Source organism: Hordeum vulgare, chromosome 1H (genome assembly GCF_904849725.1).
Source record: "Hordeum vulgare subsp. vulgare chromosome 1H, MorexV3_pseudomolecules_assembly, whole genome shotgun sequence".
Taxonomy (NCBI): Eukaryota; Viridiplantae; Streptophyta; class Magnoliopsida; order Poales; family Poaceae; genus Hordeum; species Hordeum vulgare.
In genome coordinates, this window is record NC_058518.1 from 116,309,006 (window position 1) to 116,329,998 (window position 20,993).

At 45.5% G+C, this 20,993-nt stretch overlaps 1 protein-coding gene and 1 long non-coding RNA gene across 2 annotated transcripts; both read left to right on the forward strand.

Moving 5' to 3' along the window:
• Positions 1–14,217: 14,217 nt before the first annotated feature.
• On the forward strand, positions 14,218–16,920 carry LOC123407881. Its single transcript, XR_006612690.1, has 3 exons — positions 14,218–15,047; positions 15,874–16,254; positions 16,344–16,920. It is a non-coding gene; the product is annotated as an uncharacterized LOC123407881 (long non-coding RNA).
• Positions 16,921–17,547: 627 nt separating this feature from the next.
• Positions 17,548–20,977, forward strand: LOC123426691 (LRR receptor-like serine/threonine-protein kinase GSO1). Its single transcript, XM_045110563.1, has one exon. The coding sequence runs from the start codon at positions 17,921–17,923 to the stop codon at positions 20,813–20,815; it is 2,895 nt and encodes a 964-aa protein (XP_044966498.1). The 5' UTR covers positions 17,548–17,920; the 3' UTR covers positions 20,816–20,977.
• Positions 20,978–20,993: the final 16 nt, after the last annotated feature.

The window sequence follows — 20,993 nt, forward strand, 5'->3', positions numbered from 1 at the left end:
GACGAACAGAGTAACGCCTTAAGCAAGATGACATGATGTAGAGAGATAATCTCAAACCAATGATGAAAACCCCATCTTTTTACCCTTGATGGCAACAACACGATACGTGCCTGCTCCGGCGACAGAGATCTTCTGTCGTCTCTTGAGCTTGCGTTGGTTTTTGCCTTGAAGAGGAAAGGGCAATGCGGCACAGGAGCAGTAAGTATTTCCCTCAGTTTGAGAACCAAGGTATCAATCCAGTAGGAGAATCTCGTCAAGTCCAGAGTACCTGCGCAAACACAAAAGAGCTTGCACCCAACACTATAAAGGGGTTGTCAATCCCTTCAAGATTGATTGAAAAGTGAGATCTGAAGGTGGAAAGTGCAACGAAGAAAAAGGGTAAGGCTGAAAATATAATGTGGAGTAGACCCGGGGGCCATAGTGTTCACTAGAGGCTTCTCTCAAAATAGCAAGTATTACGGTGGGTGAACAAATAACTGTCGAGCAATTGATAGAACCGCGCAAAGTCATGACGATATCTAAGGCAATGATCATACATATAGGCATCACGTCCGAGACAAGTAGACCGATACTTTCTGCATCTACTACTATTACTCCACACATCGACCACTATCCATCATGCATCTAGTGTATTGAGTTCATGACGAATAGAGTAACGCCTTAAGCAAGATGACATGATGTAGAGAGATAATCTCAAACCAATGATGAAAACCCCATCTTTTTACCCTTGATGGCAACAACACGATACGTGCCTCGCTACCCCTTTTGTCACTGGGTGAGGTCATCGCATGGTATGAATCCAAAACCAAGCACTTCTCCCATTGCAAGAATCATAGATCTAGTTGGCCAAATAAAACCCACAACTCGAAGAGAATTACAAGGATATGAAATCATGCACATAAGAGATCAGAAGAAACTCAAATAAGATTCATAGATAATTTGCTCATAAATCCACAATTCATCGGATCTCGACAAACACACCGCAAAAGAAGATTACATCGGATAGATCTCCATGAAGCTCATTGAGAATTTTGTATTGAAGATACAAGAGAGAGAAGAAGCCATCTAGCTACTAGCTATGGACCCGTAGGTCTATGGTGAACTACTCACGCATCATCGGAGAGGTCATGGTGTTGATGAAGAAGCCCTCCGTATCTGAATCCCCCCTCCGGCAGGGCACCAAAACGTGCCCCAGACGGGATCTTGCAGAGACAGAAGCTTGCGGCGGCGGGAAAATACTTTCGATGATCTCCTGATTTTTTTTGGGATTTTAGGGAATATATAGGCGAAAAACATAGGGTAGGGAAGCCATGGGGAGCTCACAAGCCTGCTAGGCTCCCCCTAGGCCGGGCCTGGTGGGCTTGTGACCTCGTCCGAGGTCTCCTGCCTTGGTCCTCAAGTCTGCCGCGTGTCTTGTGTTATGGAAAAAATCATTCCGCACATTTTATTCCGTTTGGACTCCGTTTAAAATTCTCCTCTGAAAAGGGTCAAAAACACAGAAAAACAGGAACTGGCACTTGGCACTGAGTTAATATGTTAGTCCCAAAAAAGATATAAAAGGCATACAAAACATCCAAAGTTTGACAAGATAATAGCATGAAACCATCAAAAATTATAGATACGTTGGAGACGTATCAAGCATCCCCAAGCTTAACTTCTGCTCGTCCTCGAGTAGGGAAGTGATAAAGACTGGATTTTTGATGTGGAATGCTACCTAGCATAGTTGTCCTTTCAACTTCTTTCATGTGACATGAATGTTCATATCCGTAAGATTCAAAACAATAGTTTGCTATTGACATGAAAACAATAATACTTCAAGGAAACTAGCAAGGTAATCATGAACTTTCAAAATAACAAGGCCAAAGAAAGTTATCCCTACAAAATCGTATAGTCTGGCTATGCTCCATCATCCTCACACAACTAATGTAAATCATGCACAACCCCGGTATTGGCTAAGTAATTGTTTTCGCACTTTTACTTTCTCAAACTTTTTGTAACTATCATACAGTACATGAGCGTGAGCCATGGATATAGCACTATAGGTGGAATAGAGTGTGGTGGTGGTTGTGAGACAAAAAAGGAGGAGATGGTCACATTGACTCGGCGTATCAAAGGGCTATGGAGATGCCCATTAATAGATATCAATGTGAATGAGTAGGTATTGACATACAAATGATGCACTAGAGCTATAAGTATGTGAAAGCTCAAAAGGATAACTAGTGGGTGCGCATCCAACTTGCTTGCTCACGAAGACCTAGGGCAATTTTGAGGAAGCCCATCATTGGAATATACAAGCCAAGTTATATAATAAAGATTCCCACTAACTTCTGGTGGTGACGAAACGAGAGGCTCTCAATCATGAAGAACATGGTGCTATTATGAAGCACAAGTGTGGAAAAAGATAGTAGCATTGTCCCTTCTCTCTTTTTCTCTCTTTTTTTATTTGGGCTCTTGGGCCTCTCTTTTTTTTATTTGGGCTCTTTGTCCTCTTATTTTTTTTCCTCACATGGGACAATGCTCCAATAATGATGATCATCACACTTTTATTTACTCACAGCTCAAAGCATAGAACGATGATGACTGTATAGGAAATGCCTCCGGCAGTGTACCGGGATGTGCAACGATCTAGCTTGGCGTTTGACGTTTAAACATCTCGCTAGCTATTTTATGATCATGCAATGGCAATATGAGAGGGACGACACAAGTCATGAGACAGAACGGTGGTAGTTGTATGGCAATATATCTCGGAATGACTATGAAAATGCCCTAGTAGGTAGGTATGGTGGTTGTTTTGAGGAAGGCATATGGTGGGTTTGTGCACCGGCGAGAATTGCGCGGTACTAGAGAGGATAACAATGGTGGAAGGTGAAAGTGCATCTATACCATGGACTCACATTAGTCATGAAGAACTCACATACTTGTTGCGAAAGCTTTTATTAGTAATCAAAACAAAGTTCTAAACGCATACTCCTAGGGGAAGGGTTGGTAGGTGTTAACCATCGCGTGATCCCGACCTCAGCACAAAGGATGACAATCAATAGATCAATTATGCTCCGACTTCCTAACATAGCGGTTCACCATACGTGCATGCTACGGGAATCACTAACTTCAACACAAGTATTTCTAGATTCACAACACCCTACTAACATAACTCTTAATATTACCAAATCCATGTCTCAAAACTAATTGAGAGGAATCAAGACTTCTCTTTCTACTCAATGCACATGAAGATGGAGGTTTTTGTATCCTCTTTGGGTACCAATCACCTTTGGGACTACTGTTATAGCATAAGCCAACTACCAAGTCATGCACCGCCGTGCTCTAAAAGATCCAAGTGAAGCACATAGAGCAAAATTATCTAGCTCAAAAGATATAAGTGAAGCACGATGAGCATTCTAGCAAAATCACGATGAGTGCATGTCTCTCTCAAAAGATGTGCAGCAAGGATGATTGTGACACAACAAAAAGAAAAGACTCCTAAGATACAAGACGCTCCAAGCAAAACACATATCATGTGGTGAATAAAAATATAGCTCCAAGTAATGTTACCGATGGATTGAAGACGGAAGAGGGGATGCCTTCCCCGGGCATCCCCAAGCTTAGGCTTTTTGGTGTCCTTGAATTTGGCTTGGGATTCCTTGGGAATCCCCAAGCTTGAGCTCTTTCCACTCCTTATCTCTTTGTCCATGAGAACATCACCCAAAACTTGAAAACTTCACAACACAAAACTTAAACAGAAACTCGTGATAACATTAGCACAAGAAAACAAACTACCACCACTTTAGGTACTATAGCAATCTTGATTTCTATTTATATTGGTGTTAGGCTACTGTATTATCACTTTCCCATGGCTAGTACCCCCCGATACTATCCATAGTTTCATCAAAACAAGCAATCAATTCAACAAAAACAGAATATGTCAAAAACAGACCACTCTGTCGCAATTTGTATACTTCGTATACTTCTGGTACCTCAAAAATTCTAAACAATTACGACTGTCTGGGAAAAAGGCATATCAACCAGAAGCAAAAAGAATCAACTCAACATATCTTTCTGAATAAAAATGAAAAATCATCTCGTGAGCAAAAAGTTTCTGTCGTTTTCCAGCAGGATCAAACAACCATCACCAAGACTAGTCATAAAGGTTTTGCTTGGCTCAAACACAAAAGGAAACACTAAATACACAACCATAACAGAATTATGATGGTTTGGACGCAACAAAACAGAAAAGAAAAATATAAATTCATTGGGTTGCCTCCCAACAAGCGCTATTGTTTAACGCCCTTAGCTAGGCATAAAGCGATAGAATCACGTATCGTCGTCTTTGGTGCTCAAACCATAAGTAGCCCTCGTCATGGATTCATAAGGCAATCTTATTTTCTTTCTAGGAAAGTGATCCATGCCCTTCTTTAAAGGAAATTGAAATCTAATATTCCCCTCCTTCATATCGATGATAGCACCGATAGTCCTTAGGAAAGGTCTACCAAGAATAATAGGGCATGTAGGATTGCAATCAATGTCAAGCACAATGAAATCCACGGGTACATAGTTCCTATTTGCAATAATAATAACATCGTTGATCCATCCCATGGGTTTCTTGACAGTAGAATCCACAAGATGCAAATTAAGAGAACACTCTTCAATCTCATTAAAACCTAGAACATCACATAAAGACTTTGGAGTCGCGGAAACACTAGAACCCAAATCACACAAAGCATTGCATTCATAGTTTTTGATTTTGATTTTGATGGTAGGTTCCCACTCATCATGAAGCTTTCTAGGGATAGAGACTTCCAATTCAAGTTTCTCTTCAAGAGATTTTATCATGGCTTCGACGATATGATCGGTAAAGGCCTTGTTTTGGCTATAAGCGTGTGGAGAGTTTAGCATGGATTGCATCAAGGAAATGCATTCAATCAAGGAGCAACTATCATAATTGAATTCCTTGAAATCCAAAGTAGTAATTTCATTACTACTCAAAGTTTTAATATTTTCTACTCCACTTTCAATTCTTTTAGCATCAAGAGAGATGGACTCCGAATCATTGGGGTGTTTTCAACCAAAGTGGATTCATATGCAGCCCCATCATCATTAGGTTTGACACAAGAAAACAAAGATTCAATGGGAGTCACACCAAGCACTTTAAGATCTTTGTGATTCTTGTCACGAGAACACGCCTTTTTAAGCCATTCATGTCTAGCACGAATTTGGGCGGTTCTTTCTTTGCTCTCACTCATGGAAACACGCATAGATTTCAAAGTTTCATCCATATTGATCTTGGGAGGAGCGCATCTAACTTTCAAAGCATCAATATCACTAGACATTCTATCAACGCTCTTAGCCAAATCGTCAATTTTGAGTAGTTTTTCCTCTATGGACGCATTGAAAATCTTTTGCGAGTTGATAAACTCTTTGATATTACTCTATATCAGAGGGTAATCTATTGTAATTTCCATGAGTCTTGTTGTAGGAGTTGCCAAAGTTATTAGAGGAGTTACTAGGAAAAGGCCTAGGAACATAGTTTCCTCTAAAAGCATTGTTGTTGCCAAAATTATTCCTACCAACAAAATTAACGTCCAAGCTAGCGTTGCTACTCTCAATCAAGGAAGACAAGGGCATATCATTAGGATCTAAAGGAGCACTTCTACTACCAGCCAAATTCATTAACTCATCCATCTTAGCACTCAACGAGTTAATTTCTTCTATAGTGTGTACCTTTTTACTAGTAGGTGACCTTTCAGTGTGCCACTGAGAGTAGTTCGTCATGATATTGTCTAAGAGTTTTGTGGCTTCTCCTAACGTGATTTCCATGAACGTTCCACCTAAGGCGGAGTCCAAGATATTTCTAGAAGCGAAATTCAAGCCAGCGTAAAAGATTTGTATAATCATCCAAAGACTCAAGCCATGAGCAGGACAATTTCTAATCATTAATTTAATTCTCTCCCAAGATTGTGCAACATGTTCATGATCAAGTTGCTTAAAATTCATGATATCATTACAGAGAGAGATAATCTTAGTCGGTGGAAAATACTTGGATATATAAGCATCTTTGCACTTATCCCAAGATCAATACTATTTTTGGGCAAAGACGAAAACCAAGTTTTTGCTCGATCTCGCAACGAGAAAGGAAAAAGCTTCAATTTAATCACATCATTATCCACATATTTCTTATTTTGCATATCGCAAAGCTCAATGAAGGTATTAAGATGGGAATGCGTCATCTTCACTAGGAAGGCCGGAAAATTGCTCTTTCATAACAAGATTCAGCAAAGCGGCATTGATTTTGTATGACTCGCACTAGTGGCGGGAGCAATCGGAGTACTAATAAAATCATTATTATTAGTATTCGAGAAGTCACAAAGTTTGGTGTTTTCAGTCATGGTGACTTCAGCAAGCAAGCAAGCACACAGGCTAACAAAGAGCAAGCGAGAGAAAACGGCGAACGAAAAGGCAAACGAAAAAGGCAAATCTTTTTGTAAATTTTTGTTTTTCAAAAGTGGGGGAGAGGAAAACAAGAGGCAAAAAAGTAAATGCAAGAGATGATTTTGCGACACTTACTTGGATGAGTTCATGACTTGATCCTCCCCGGCAACGGCGCCAAAAATCCTTCTGCTATGGCGACAGAAACCTTTTGTCGTCTCTTGAGCTTGCGTTGGTTTTTCCCTTGAAGAGGAAAGGGCGATGTAGTACAGGAGCAGTAAGTATTTCCCTCAGTTTGAGAACCAAGGTATCAATCCAGTAGGAGAATCTCGTCAAGTCCAGAGTACCTGCGCAAACACAAAAGAGCTTGCACCCAACGCTATAAAGGGGTTGTCAATCCCTTCAAGATTGATTGCAAAGTGAGATCTGAAGGCGGAAAGTGCAACGAAGAAAAGAGTAAGGCTGAAAATATAGTGTGAAGTAGATCCGGGGGCCATAGTGTTCACTAGAGGCTTCTCTCAAAATAGCAAATATTACGGTGGGTGAACAAATTACTGTCGAGCAATTGATAGAACCGCGCAAAGTCATGACGGTATCTAAGGCAATGATCATACATATAGGCATCACGTCTGAGACAAGTAGACCGATACTTTGTGCATCTACTACTATTACTCCACACAGCGACCGCTAACCAGCATGCATCTAGTGTATTGAGTTCATGACGAACAGAGTAACGCCTTAAGCAAGATGACATGATGTAGAGGGATAATCTCAAACCAATGATGAAAACCCCATCTTTTTTACCCTTGATGGCAACGACACGATACGTGCCTCGCTACCCCTTCTATCACTGGGTGAGGTCACCGCACGGTATGAACCCAAAACCAAGCACTTCTCCCATTGCAAGAATCATAGATCTAGTTGGCCAAACAAAACCCACAACTCGAAGAGAATTACAAGGATATGAAATCATGCATAAGAGAGATCAGAAGAAACTCAAATAAGATTCATAGATAATCTAATCATAAATCCACAATTCATCGGATCTCGACAAACACACCACAAAAGAAGATTACATCGGATAGATCTCCATGAAGATCATGGAGAACTTTGTATTGAAGATCCAAGAGAGAGAAGAAGCCATCTAGCTACTAGCTATGGACCCGTAGGTCTATGGTGAACTACTCACGCATCATCGGAGATGTCATGGTGTTGATGAAGAAGCCCTCCGTATCCAAATCCCCCCTCCGGCAGGACACTAGAACGTGCCCCAGATGGGATCTTGCGGAGACAGAAGCTTGCGGCGATGGAAAAGTGTTTTCGATCGTCTCTTGATTTTTTCGGGGATTTTAGGGAATACATAGGCGGAAGACCTAGGGCAAGGGAGCCACGGGGAGCTCACAAGCCTGCTAGCCCCCCCCCCCTGGTCGGGCCTGGTGGGCTTGTGACCTCCTCTGAGGTCCCGTGCCTTGGTTCTCAAGTTTCACGCGTGTCTTGTGTTATGGAAAAAATCATTCCGCAGATTTTATTCCGTTTGGACTCCATTTAAAATCCTCCTCTGAAAAGGGTCAAAAACACGGAAAAACAGGAACTGGCACTTGGCACTGAGTTAATAAGTTATTCCCAAAAAATATATAAAAGGCATACAAAACGTCCAAAGTTTGACAAGATAATAGCATGAAACCATCAAAAATTATAGGTACGTTGGAGACGTATCAATACCTTGGATCCTTTTGCCATGAAGCAGTTTCCAATCCCTTCATTTGTTGTATCAAATATGTCGTAGGAGTTGGAGGAAACAAGTGCAATGTCGGCAACACCTTCATCTTGACTATAATCAGAGTTGGAGTGGTAGCTTCTCTCGGATTTGATTGTCAGACTCGGAGCCAGAAACCCATTCACCAACATGAGCTTGATGTCTTCTTCTAGAGCTGCTCTTGGTGTATTTGTCCTTCTTCTCCGACTCCTTGCCTCTCCGGGAGTGTCTTCATTCGTAATGATATTTTCTACTCATTCTCTCTGTGCAAGGTGACTCATCTCTTGAGCTTCGTCTTCGAGTGACTCTTCTCTTTGTTTGTAGGGAGCCGAGCACTCATTAGAGTAGTGTCCAGGCTTCCCACAGTTGTAGCAGTTTCGATCACGACTGGACGAATGCATCTCATCATGTCTTGAGCTTGAGCTTCTCTATTTTCTTCTATGCTTGTAGAACTTGTTGAATTTTCTTACCATGAGGCTTATCGCTTCATTGGTAACAAGGTTGTCACTTTAAGTAGCTGGAGTATTGAATGAAGCTTTGTAAGCACCGCTTGACTTGTTGTGCAACTCATCTTTGTCTTTGAGAGACATTTCATGAGCAACAATCCTTCCAATGACTCCAGTAGGCTTGCAATCTTTGTAGTTGGGCATCATTTTGATTAATGTGCACACGGTGTCGTATCTTTCATCCAAAGCTCTAAGTATCTTCTTAATGATGAATTTGTCAGTCATCTCTTCGCTTCCTAAGTTGGCAATCTCATTTGTGATGAGAGCTAGCCTAGAGTACATTTCAGCGACTCCTTCACCATCCTTCATCTTGAACTTGTCAAGCTGACTTTGAAGAACATCCAACTTAGATTATCTGATAGAATCGGTACCTTCATGCATATCAGTCAAAGTATCCCAAATTTCCTTTGCATTCTCAAGGCGACTGATTTTGTTGAATTCTTCGGGGCATAGGCAGGTGAATATGATGTCACATGCTTGTGCATCGAATTGCAACATCTTCAATTCTTCTATTATCGCATCATGATCCGATTTTCCCCCTTCTCCAAATAAATCACCTTGCACACCAACACGAATAAAGCCCCATATGACAGGATTATAACCAAGAAGATGCATTTTCATCTTATGATTCCAACTAGCAAAATTAGTGCCATCGAAGTATGGACCTCTACGGTGATAACTTGCCTCACTAGACGGCATACTCTCCTAGGCTGTGAAACCAATGCAATGTATACCAGAGCTCTGATACCACTTGTAGGATCCAAAGTATGTCTAGAGGGGGTGATTAGACTACTTGACAAGATAAAAACTTATCCTTTTCCCAATTTTTAGTGTGGGCCAGTTTTAGCAAATATGACTAGTCAAGTACACCCTACACATGCACATCTAAGAGTATATAGCAGCGGAAAGTAAAACATGCAAGTGTAAAGTAAGGAAGGGTAGGGAGATCAAATGCATGAGGTTGACACAATGATTTTTGGCATGATTTCGATAGATGGCACTATCATACGTCAATGTTAGTGGAGACTTCAACCCACGGAGGGTAAGGCTGCGAGAGTCCATGGAGGGCTCCACCCACAAGGGATCCATGAAGAAGCAGCCTTGTCTATTCCATCATGGCTTCCACCCACACAGGACTAGCCTCACTAACGATTGATCTTCACGAAGTAGGCGAGCTCCTTGCCCCTACAAACATCTTGGTTCAACTCCACAACACGAAGTAGGAGGCTCCCAAGTGACACCTAACCAATCTAGGAGGCACCACCCTCCAAAAGGTAATAGATGTGGTAGAACGACGAACTCCTTGCTCTTGTGCTTCTAAACATAGTCTCCTCAATACTCAGTCACTCTCTCTCAGATTTGGTAGGGGTAGGAGAGATTGATCTTGTGGAAAGCAACTTGGGGAGGCTAGAAATCAAGTTTCAAATGGCTGGAATGGAATCTCTTGATCTCAACACATGAGTAGGTGGCTCTCTCTTAGAGAAATGAATCTGGCAATGAAGTCTGTATTTTGAGTGCTTCCTCTATGAATGAGAGGTAGGTGGAGGGCTATATATAGACAACACGCAAAATCCAACCGTTACACCATGATTGACCAACTCGGTGACACCGAAGTTACAAACTCGATGGTATCGACTTGATCAAAAGGTAGTAACTTTGATTCTCGGTGGAACCGATATACACAACTCGGTGGCACCGAAAAGATGACTAACGGTCAGATGATACAACTCAGTGACACTGATACTCAAACTCAGAAATTCCAATTTTGTGTACCGAGGCAACAGAAAGTTGGTCACATGAACTCGGTAGCATCGATGCAGTTTCGGTTGCACCGAAGTGGTAGGGTTTGGCTATGATCTGTCTAAGTCTGAAATCGATAGGGTTGAGTAGAAATTGTTGGTGGCACCGATTTTGAATATTTGCCTTGGGATAGATATATTTTGTGGAAGAGTGGCTGATTATTTTTGGTAGTTAACTCCAAGAACTTGAGTAACCAATTCATCAAAACACCTCATCCCCTTTTAATAGTATTGGATTTCCTATGGACTCAAATGTGATTTCTCACAAAGTGTAAAATGAAGAGTCTTATAGCTTGAAGCTTTAGCCAATTTTATTCCTTCCTTCATCAAGGGGCATCTCCACTCAATCCTATAGCCAAAGAATCTTTTGAGCTTTTCTGAAATATACTTGGAAAAAGTTATTAATACAATGATGCATATGTTGTGATTAGTTATCAAAACCACCTTAGGGAGAAATTGTGCTTTCAGCTGCACATCATCGATCTCTGTTGGCCCTGTCGTAGCCGACCCCGAAGCCTTGTTGGACGCCATATTAAAACCCTAAACCGAATGAAAATAGATCGGGTCTTTGTAGGCGAAACCCTAACCCTCTGCCTTGCCCCAACCCACACACGAGGAGTAGGTGGACAGAGCCCACCCCCGGTCGGGAACGGTGGGCAATGGAGTAGGATCAGAGGTAAGGGATGAAGAAATCGCCTCGGGAGGACAAATACCTTAGCTAGAGGGAAAAGCTCCTTTTGCCCACGAAACTTTTTAATAGTTTTAGAAAATTTTAGGTATTAATTAAGGCTTTAGCTCGGCCTCTCACAGGCCCAAGTCTAAGGGGCCAATCCAGCAACCGAGCACAAACCAACCTGTGGTTGGATGGTTAGAGGGACAATGGTATCCCCAGCCTACCAGGGTAAATCTCAAGATGATATGCCGGCTCAGTCTCTCGGAGGTACTCATAGGGGTAGGATGTGCGTATGTGCATTCATAACTGTGAGTGTATGCGTGTGTATATGAGTGCTTGTGTGTGGAGACACACGGGAAACCAGCGTCGCCGCCCAAGGTCACCTCCGCCACCACCGCTCCTCGCAGCGATGCTGCCGGAGGGCCGGCCAGCGAAGTAGCGCCGCGCCCAGGGATGGCGGCGGCGGGGTGGTTCCTTATCCTCCCTCATGCGAGAGCCCCCTCCCCGCCATTCCTAGATCTGGCCGAGAGCCCCTCCACCATCGTCCCCGCTCCTCCCGCACGACCTTCGTCGTCCTCGGTGATGGAGCTCATCCCTTCTCTGTCAGATCCATGACGGAGGTGCTCCGGTGTCTCCGCCACGTGCGGCCTCGTCGGCCTGGATCTGATCTAGCGAAGCCCCCCCCTCTCCATCTGACTGCTACGTCCTCTGGCCCGGCGTGGCTGCCTCCTCCTCACAAGTCGATGCCGCCGTCGGCGGCGATGGTAGCCGCGACATCATGGTTGTTGAAGACGGGCGGCTGGGCTGGCGTAGCCTACGGGATTCCTTTCGTGCGGGGGAGGTCTGGCAGCAAGGTGGCAGCACTCGCCCATGCACGGCGTCTGTCGGTGCGCTGGATGGAGGCGTGGATGGGCTGAGAGGGGCGGACGTGCGGTGTTGGCCAAAGGTGACGTCGTGGAACCAACGGCAATGGCGAGGCTTGCTGGCGTGATTGAATAAATGTGGCGTTCATAGGGTTCCTCTTGCGCTAAGACGAAGATCTTCGTGATGTCTGTACTTCTGATCTGGCCGGAGTGGCGGGTTCCGAAAGGCTTCGTCGGCAAACTCCCATGGATGTGTTATGCGTGGAGATTGCTAGATCAGGTGAAATTCGGTCGTGCCCATTGGTTCTCTGTTAAGGAGGGAGCGACGTGAAGCTCTGCTATCTGTTTCCATGAGGAGATATTTTACTCCATGGTGAATTCGGAGGCGGAGAACGTCATGAAAGCCGAGATTGAAGGACTAGTAATGGTGATTGTAGCCTACGCCATTGAGGAATTTGCTTGGAGTTTTGGAATTTGCAGTAGTGGTATGTAAGTGGGGGAGACGCCACACGTGAAGTTCAAGGTCCACCTTTTAGGGTGAAAATCCAAGGTCTAGCCTTAATTGGTTGTGCCTGGCAATGGCTTTGTTGAAGACATTGTTTTTAGAGCGGGGATTATCTCCAGGGTGAAAACCCAAGATTTACAATCGGGCGACGATGGTGCTAGTGCACTGTTTCTTTCTTGGAGGCGTCTTTTTTTGAGTACTTGGACGTCAGGTGTTGTCTTGTTGGTGGTTGTGCTGCTATTGCAAGTACTGAAACTTTGTAGAGCGACTTTTCTTTTTTTAGCTTCTTCTTCGTTTTTATGGTTGTGTGCACCCTTCATGCCATTAGGGCATTGCATTGTTGCAGAGGCTGGGTGTAATTAGAATCTCGCGATATTAATATATACTCTTTATTGGAAAAAATATGAGCGCTTGTGTGGTATTGTGTTAAAAAAGAGAAAAGATAACACCCACACGTGTGGGCGTTTTGCAACTCGTCCACACGCAATGATCAGCGTCCATTCATGTTTGCGCGAATCTTAACAAGTTTTTGTCATTTTTCTATGCCACGCAGGAAGGAGCTGATGTGTGGGCATTTATAGTTCGCCCACACTCCTGTTTGACATACGCAGAGGGGCTCGTGTGTGGGCGTTTAGTAGTTCGCTCACACGTCTGTTTCATGCACGTAGAGGGGTTGGTGTATGGGCGTTTATCAGTTTACCCACACGCTTGTTACACACCCACACGTCTGCACGACCGCCACCCATCTCCTCTCCCACATTCCAAAATGTCAGTTGTCATGTTTTTTGCAGTGGTACATGGCAACTGCTTAGTGTGCTTGTAAGCAGATGGCATCTCTCTCTTACCGAATATGTTATTTTGCGATGTCTTTTTGTAGTGTTTATGTGGCAATTGCCTAGTGCGCTTAGAAGCATATGACAACTTCAAGATATTATTTTGCCTTGTCTTTCCAGTGTTACATGGCAACTGTCTAGTGTCAGTAGATGGCAACTCCTAAAATTTTTAAATCATGGCAACTGTAGTAGACCAGGCCATACATGGCAACAACTGAAGTTTGTCCATAAATGACAACTGCACTTGACCTGAGATGACAACTGCAGTTGTTTAGACATGACGACTATAGTTGAGCAACCATGACAACTGTCCAGACATGACAACTATAGTTTAGTAACCATGACAACTGTAGTTAAACAAATATGAAAGAGAGTCCGGATAGGTTTGGGGGTGAGGGCGCGTGGAGAGTGTCACACGGGCGTGTGGGGCCGTAAGGTAGGAGGCGGACATACAGGCGTGTGGGTGTTGCCTGTTTTGCCTACACGTAGACGTATGGACGGGACCGTATAGCAGGAAGCCGGACATATGGGCATTACCTGTTTTAGCCGCACATAAATGTGTGAATTGATTTTCTTAGATACCACACGAAAGATATGACAAGATCCTTAATGTCCATACGTGGGGGCAATATCAGGACTAAAAAAAATCGCCTAGAGAATCTAGAACACAGTTGGCCTCCCATCAGAAAAAGAAGTTGCCTTAGCGACAGAATCCTATGGTCTTTCGTTCTCCATCCCGCTTGACGCGCCAACTGTGGCGGGACGGCGGTTTCCCGACGGCCGCCGATCCCGACCCAGAGGGCTGCGTCTCGGCGGGACCCCCCCCCCCCCCCCCCTCCTTCTTTCTTCTCAAATCCGTGATCTTACCTCCATGGGGAAGCTGACGTGGTTTCTTTCGTTGAAGCTACCTCACGGGACCAAGGGCACCGCGCCTGCCGCCCGCACCGTGTTCGACCTTATGGCGCTGAAGCACATGCATTGCTTTGCTGAGAGCACTTTCGATCGCCGTGACGGGGTTCGAGGCCGCAGAGGCGAGTGTCGTGTATGGCTAGATGCTGAGTTCAGGGTCAACGAGTTGTTGTCGCCTGCGATGGATGGATGAAAGAGTGAGATTGGCAGCTGCTCCTGCTCAGGAAGCACACGGATGCTGACTGACGAACCAACGCATGGTGAAGTACATTTCAGACGCGCAAAGCCGCAGACGGATCAACTTATCCATCTTCTTCAGAGTCTTCTGTCTCCATTAGCTTGCAAGTTGCAGTTGGAAGGGTGAATCGAGAATACCAACCAAGCTAGCCATCAGCCCTGGCGAACCCGGTTGCTTCCTTGACACTCGCAGCCTCTGACATGACACTGGTTGGTAATGGCGATAGAGACTCCACAGCACATTGTCGTTTCGTCAAGCAGCTGTGCCTCTGCAGTCTGCACCATGCAGAGTGCTAATCTTCTGATAATAGCATGGAGTCAACGACTGATCATGCGAGCAAAAGCGCTTTTGCCGACAGATTATCTGAAAGGAGATGTGCTTTTCGATCTCCTAACTGAAAAGGGCATCCAGTCCCAGCTGATTGGCTGCTTAGTCTGCAAAGATAAGTGCTGCTGCCTACGTACTGCATGGGGGATGGTGTGGCTGATTTGCTGAAGCACATGGTTAGCCGTGCAAATTTACAACTTGCGTGCCATTGCAGCTAGGTTAGTCGCTGTCCATTCAATATATTAATCATTGCAATGCATTTTGTATGGATTGTTTGGGATTTTTTTCACAAACTAATAAAATTATGCAGCATACATAAATGAAAGGAAGTGCCTGGACTGGGTCAAGAGGAATCCTAAAAAAACTTTGAAATTCAATAATTTCCGAGAAGCAAACCGCCACCCCTGCACACATAATGAATAATGTATGGCGCATTAATACGGAGTATTTCGCAAAGTAGCCAAATTATTGTGTCGTGTTGTGTTGCATGATGATGCCATGGTAATGAATTTCTTGGTGAAATAAAAAAGGTTCTACATAATAATTAGGAGAATCTTATGGCATGCTGCATGCTGTCATGCTATATTGGCCCATTTTTATATCATTCTAAATTCTTCAAATTCCCTCCTTATTTTCTAATGATAAAGGATGACCCTTGTTAATCCCACTCATTCCACGATGTTCCCTTCAGAATAGCAACATTATTTAATTACAATAAAAATGTTTTTTGTCAAATTATCTGAATATAATAATGTACTCGTGCCAGTAATACTATGGATGTTATAGTACAAGTAGGGTTTCTCTACATCCTTGTTTCCAAGTAGCAAATGATTGTTCCACATGCATGATCCAATAGCATGCAAAATGGATTTATGCATTTGTCCAAGAATGTTTGCTTAAGACGGCTTGTTCTATGATATCTTATGTTAGAATATAGCTCTTGTGATGCTTAATCAAACAGTTGGCTTTAGGATAAGCAAGAACAAGTACATTACATCATACACCCAGCTTTGTCACCTGATTCACGTCCTGTCCGATAACCAGAATCCCAACTCCCGTGGGTGTGAGCAAGTGAGAAACGTGCAAGCAAAAGGGAGAACGTTATGGATGCACAAGTCAAAGCCAGCTCAATAAGGAGCCAGTACTAAATTGTTTGAATGCAGAACAAAGTCAATCTTGGACCAATGATGCAACCATTACACCAACAGCACATCATTGTCTTCATGCTACCGACCGATGAGTAGTTGGGAACATCAGTCATCTACTGCCCCTTCCAATTCTTCTCCGAACCTCTGTTCATATGCATACAAAGCTCTTTACAGTTGTGGTTTAACAGCTGAATGATCAATCAAATGACTGGAAAATTGCTGATTGCAGCTGGCTCACCTGAAGGAACAGCATGTTTGCAATGTAGGGGATTCACAGGTGCATTCTCGCAGGATCCAGAAAAATTCTTGTGTTTCAAGTGGCCAAAAGTCTGAAATGTGATGCAATTACCCATTGTTGTTTTCCAGGATTCAGCTCTAAACCAAAAAGGTGGGCGTGGTTGTGCATCATTAGGATTGCGATGCCGCTTTCGGATAACAGGACAACTGTATGTCTCTATCTGATTGGACTTGCTCTCCCCATGGAATCCCTGGTACGTGCAGTTGAACCGAAGGAAGCAAAGTAAAGTGTGAGCTGGTGCGACCCATGCATGCTGCTGCTGCATTGCTGCCTGTCATAGCATGGGGATGGACACAACTGTTCTGGTGGTTACTGTAAGTTTTTCTCTCTCTCTCACCTTTCTTGCTTCCCGTGGTCTCTTGAGATTCAATTCTGTCACTGTCACTCCAATGCAAAAGTCACTTTCCCACTACCTTATAATTGAAATGCCACTAGTGGGTCTGGCTCACTTGGTTATTGATTTCTTTTTCCTCATGCACGTCAGAGATTGTTTCATCACAGTACAGTTATGTGTACTGTCTTCAGTTATGTGAGATACTAGAAGTATGTCGTCGTGGTTCATTGTATGCCGTAAGCACAGCCACACACTTAGCCTGCTTGAATTCCTTTGTTTTCGGTTAGATGGCCAATTGGCCATCAGTATCTCCAATAGTTGATAGCCTGCCAAGAAGGAATTTCCTGCTATCTGTTTGTTTGGCTAGTCAGAAAATTTATTTGTTTTCATAGGCAAACAATGTAAGTACGCTCTATTTATTTTTCTTGTCATCAAAGATGAGCAAGAACATTATTTAATTAACCATGGAAGCATCATATAGTTGTCCTTATGCTACCAAATCAAGGAGGGTGGTTGAACTGTTTAAGCACGTACCCTCTGTAAAGTGCACCAGTTTAGGCCCTGTTTCTTTAAAAAGTCTTAGGACTTTTTTTAGTCCCAACTAAAAAGTCTCTAGTCCCTACCCGTTTCTTTCCAAGGACTAACATGGACTAGAGGTCATTAAATAACATGCAAAAAGACCATGTTACCCCTAATAATATACTAGAAGTTATTAAATGACATGCTAAAAGTAGGGGCACTGTTGGAAAAAGTGCCAAAAAAGTCCCTCCCATAGGGACTTCTTCCTTTAGTCCCAAATACCCCATTTTAGTCCCTAAAAGTCCCTCCTGTTTCTTTCACATGGGACTATTTTTTAGTTCCTACACCAAAAAATCCCTGGAAAGAAACACCCCCTTACTAATCTCCAGTGCCCTTTTCATTCTTGTCACTAGATATCACCCAGAAGAAGGTGAACTAACAAGTCAAAGCAACAAGGTTAGCCTTTAAAATACCAGATGACTAGCTCTGCATTATTCAAGGCTACTCTGATTATTCTAATCATATATTTGTAAGCAGGATTCTACGTGCTCTACCTTCTCCTTTGGCTTGTATTGCATTTTCACTAGTAGGAGCCCAGCACATTCCCTGACTCTGATACACAGAGCAGGTAGGCGTTTGATAACTCCTTTTTGCCCCCTTTTTGCAGCTTAGGCTCCTACCACACCACAGCAATGGGGGTTTATACACATCTTCCCAACTCCGGGGTAGCGGCTATCTTGTAAGTTAATCTCCCCTTTGTAGTTTACACAGTTGCATCATATCATCGTAGCAATGGCCATTCCGCTTGCGCTTCTGCTATCTTTGCTCTTTGGCATCCTGCTTGCACCGGAATGTGTAGCCACGCCGGACATGGCTCCTACCACTCTGATGCAAGTGAAGTCCGATCTCATCGATCCTCAAGGTATCCTCTCCGGCTGGTCGCCGGAGGCTGATGTCTGCTCCTGGCACGGTGTTTCATGCCTGACAGGAGAGGGCATTGTGACAGGCCTCAACTTGTCGGGATACGGCCTATCGGGCACCTTATCGCCGGCGATAGCTGGCCTGATATCCGTGGAGATCATTGACCTCTCCTCCAACTCCCTCACCGGGCCGATCCCGCCAGAGCTCGGCAGGCTGCAGAACCTGAAGACGCTGCTCCTCTACTCCAACTCCCTCGTCGGCACCATCCCTTCCGAGCTGGGCCTCCTTGTGAACCTGAAAGTTCTCAGGATTGGTGACAACAGGCTGCACGGTGAGATACCACCACAGCTCGGCAACTGCACGGAGCTCGAGACCATGGCGCTGGCCTACTGCCAGCTGAGTGGTGCCATTCCTTACCAGATTGGCAACCTGAAGAACCTGCAGCAGCTGGTTTTGGACAACAACACTCTCACCGGAAGCATCCCGGAGCAGCTTGGTGGTTGCGCAAATCTGCGTACTCTGTCATTGTCTGATAACAGGCTGGGTGGCATCATTCCCTCGTTCGTTGGCAGCCTGAGTGTTCTCCAGTCTCTCAACCTTGCAAACAATCAGTTTTCCGGTGCAATTCCGGCGGATATTGGGAAGCTTTCCAGCCTGACATACCTCAACCTGCTCGGCAACAGCCTGACAGGCGCCATCCCGGAAGAGCTGAACCAGCTGAGCCAGCTGCAGGTTCTTGACCTGTCCAAGAACAACATCTCTGGAGTGATCAGCATCTCCACATCGCAGCTGAAGAACCTGAAGTACCTTGTGCTGTCTGACAATCTTCTTGATGGTACCATACCTGAAGGCCTCTGCCCTGGGAACTCAAGCTTGGAGAGCCTGTTCCTTGCCGGGAACAACCTTGAAGGAGGCATCGAGGGTCTGCTCAACTGCATTTCTCTGCGATCCATTGACGCGTCCAACAACAGCTTCACCGGAAAGATTCCGTCGGAGATCGACCGGCTGCCGAACCTTGTCAACCTTGTACTGCACAACAACAGCCTTACCGGCGTTCTGCCACCTCAGATAGGTAACTTGAGCAACCTGGAGGTGCTGTCCTTGTACCACAATGGCCTCACCGGTGTGCTCCCGCCGGAGATCGGCCGGCTGCAGAGGCTGAAGGTCTTGTTCCTGTACGAGAATCAGATGTCTGGGACCATACCTGATGAGATTACCAACTGCATGAGCTTGGAGGAGGTGGACTTCTTCGGCAATCATTTTCATGGGACTATCCCTGAGAAGATTGGGAACCTCAAGAGCCTAACGGTGCTTCAGCTCCGGCAGAATGATTTGTCCGGCTCGATCCCAGCGAGCCTCGGCGAATGCAGGCGGCTGCAAGCATTGGCATTGGCGGACAACCGGCTCACAGGCGCACTGCCGGACACGTTCAGGCTTCTCACCGAGCTCAGCATCATCACCCTGTACAATAACTCGCTCGAGGGCCCCCTGCCAGAGGCGCTGTTCGAGCTCAAGAACCTGACGGTGATCAACATCTCGCACAACAAGTTCAGCGGCAGCGTCGTCCCTCTCCTTGGCTCAAGCTCCCTCTCCGTGCTGGTGCTGACTGACAACTTCTTCTCCGGTGTCATCCCGACAGCGGTAACACGGTCGAGGAACATGGTGCGGCTCCAGTTGGCTGGCAACCATCTTACCGGTGCAATCCCGGCCAAGCTGGGCACCCTGACGCAGCTCAAGATGCTTGACCTCTCATCCAACAACCTCTCCGGCGATCTCCCGTCGCAGCTCTCCAACTGCTTGCAGCTCACCCATCTGAACCTTGAGCGTAACAGTCTGACGGGCGTCGTGCCTTCCTGGCTCGGTAGTTTGCGGTTCCTCGGAGAGCTTGACCTATCGTCGAATGCATTAACCGGCGTCATACCGGTGGAGCTCGGCAACTGCTCGAGCCTTCTCAAGCTGTCTCTCAGCGGCAACCGCCTCTCGGGCAGCATTCCGCAGGAGATCGGAAGTCTCACGTCTCTGAACGTTCTAAACCTGCAGAAGAACAGTCTCACCGGAGTCATACCGCCCACACTCCGGCGGTGCAACAAGCTCTACGAGCTGCGCCTGTCGGAGAACTCGCTGGAGGGGCCGATCCCCACGGAGCTCGGGCAGCTGTCGGAGCTGCAGGTGATGCTGGACCTAAGCCGGAACAGGCTGTCTGGACAGATTCCGACGTCGCTCGGCAACCTCGTCAAGCTGGAGCGGCTGAACCTGTCGTCCAACCAGCTCCATGGCAAGATACCAACCTCACTGTTGCAGCTCACCAGCCTGAACCGTCTCAACCTGTCGGACAATCTCCTCTCGGGCGCGATACCTGCTGTGCTATCGAGCTTCCCGTCCGCGTCGTACGCTGGGAATGACGAGCTCTGCGGCGTGCCTCTGCTGACGTGCGGGGCGAACGGGAGGCGCCTGCCGAGTGCCACTGTATCCGGCATCGTGGCGGCCATCGCCATCGTCTCGGCCACTGTGTGCATGGCTCTGCTGTACATAATGCTCAGGATGTGGAGCAACTGGAGGGAGGTGTCGGTGTCGAACTCGGACGGCGAGGAGCCGGAGGTGCACGGCAAAGGTGGCAAGTGCTGCGCCGGGGACGGGAAGTACTGGAAGGTTGGCTCGGGCTTGGTCGTCGCGTCGTCGACGGAGGAGAAGTACAGCTCGGCGTCGGAGAGCAGCGTTCTCCATGGGAAGCTCACGGAGGCGAGCGCCATCAACTCCAAGGGCTAGCAGTGCGGCTTGCATGCTGTGGTTTCTTCTCAAAAATGTTTGTGTATGGGTGGCTGTTTCCTGTATCAAAGTTATCCAACGCCACTATTTAAGCCTTTTGTTCTCGTTTCTCTAAATTTTGTTGGTGTGTTCTTCATCTAATGCTAAAGCTGTTTTTAATTATCAGAGGACTCTTTTG

What these genes read in the sequence shown, in the direction of transcription:
- LOC123426691 (XM_045110563.1), top strand. Translation starts at nt 17,921, where the DNA reads ATGGCCATTCCGCTTGCGCTTCTGCTATCTTTGCTCTTTGGCATCCTG.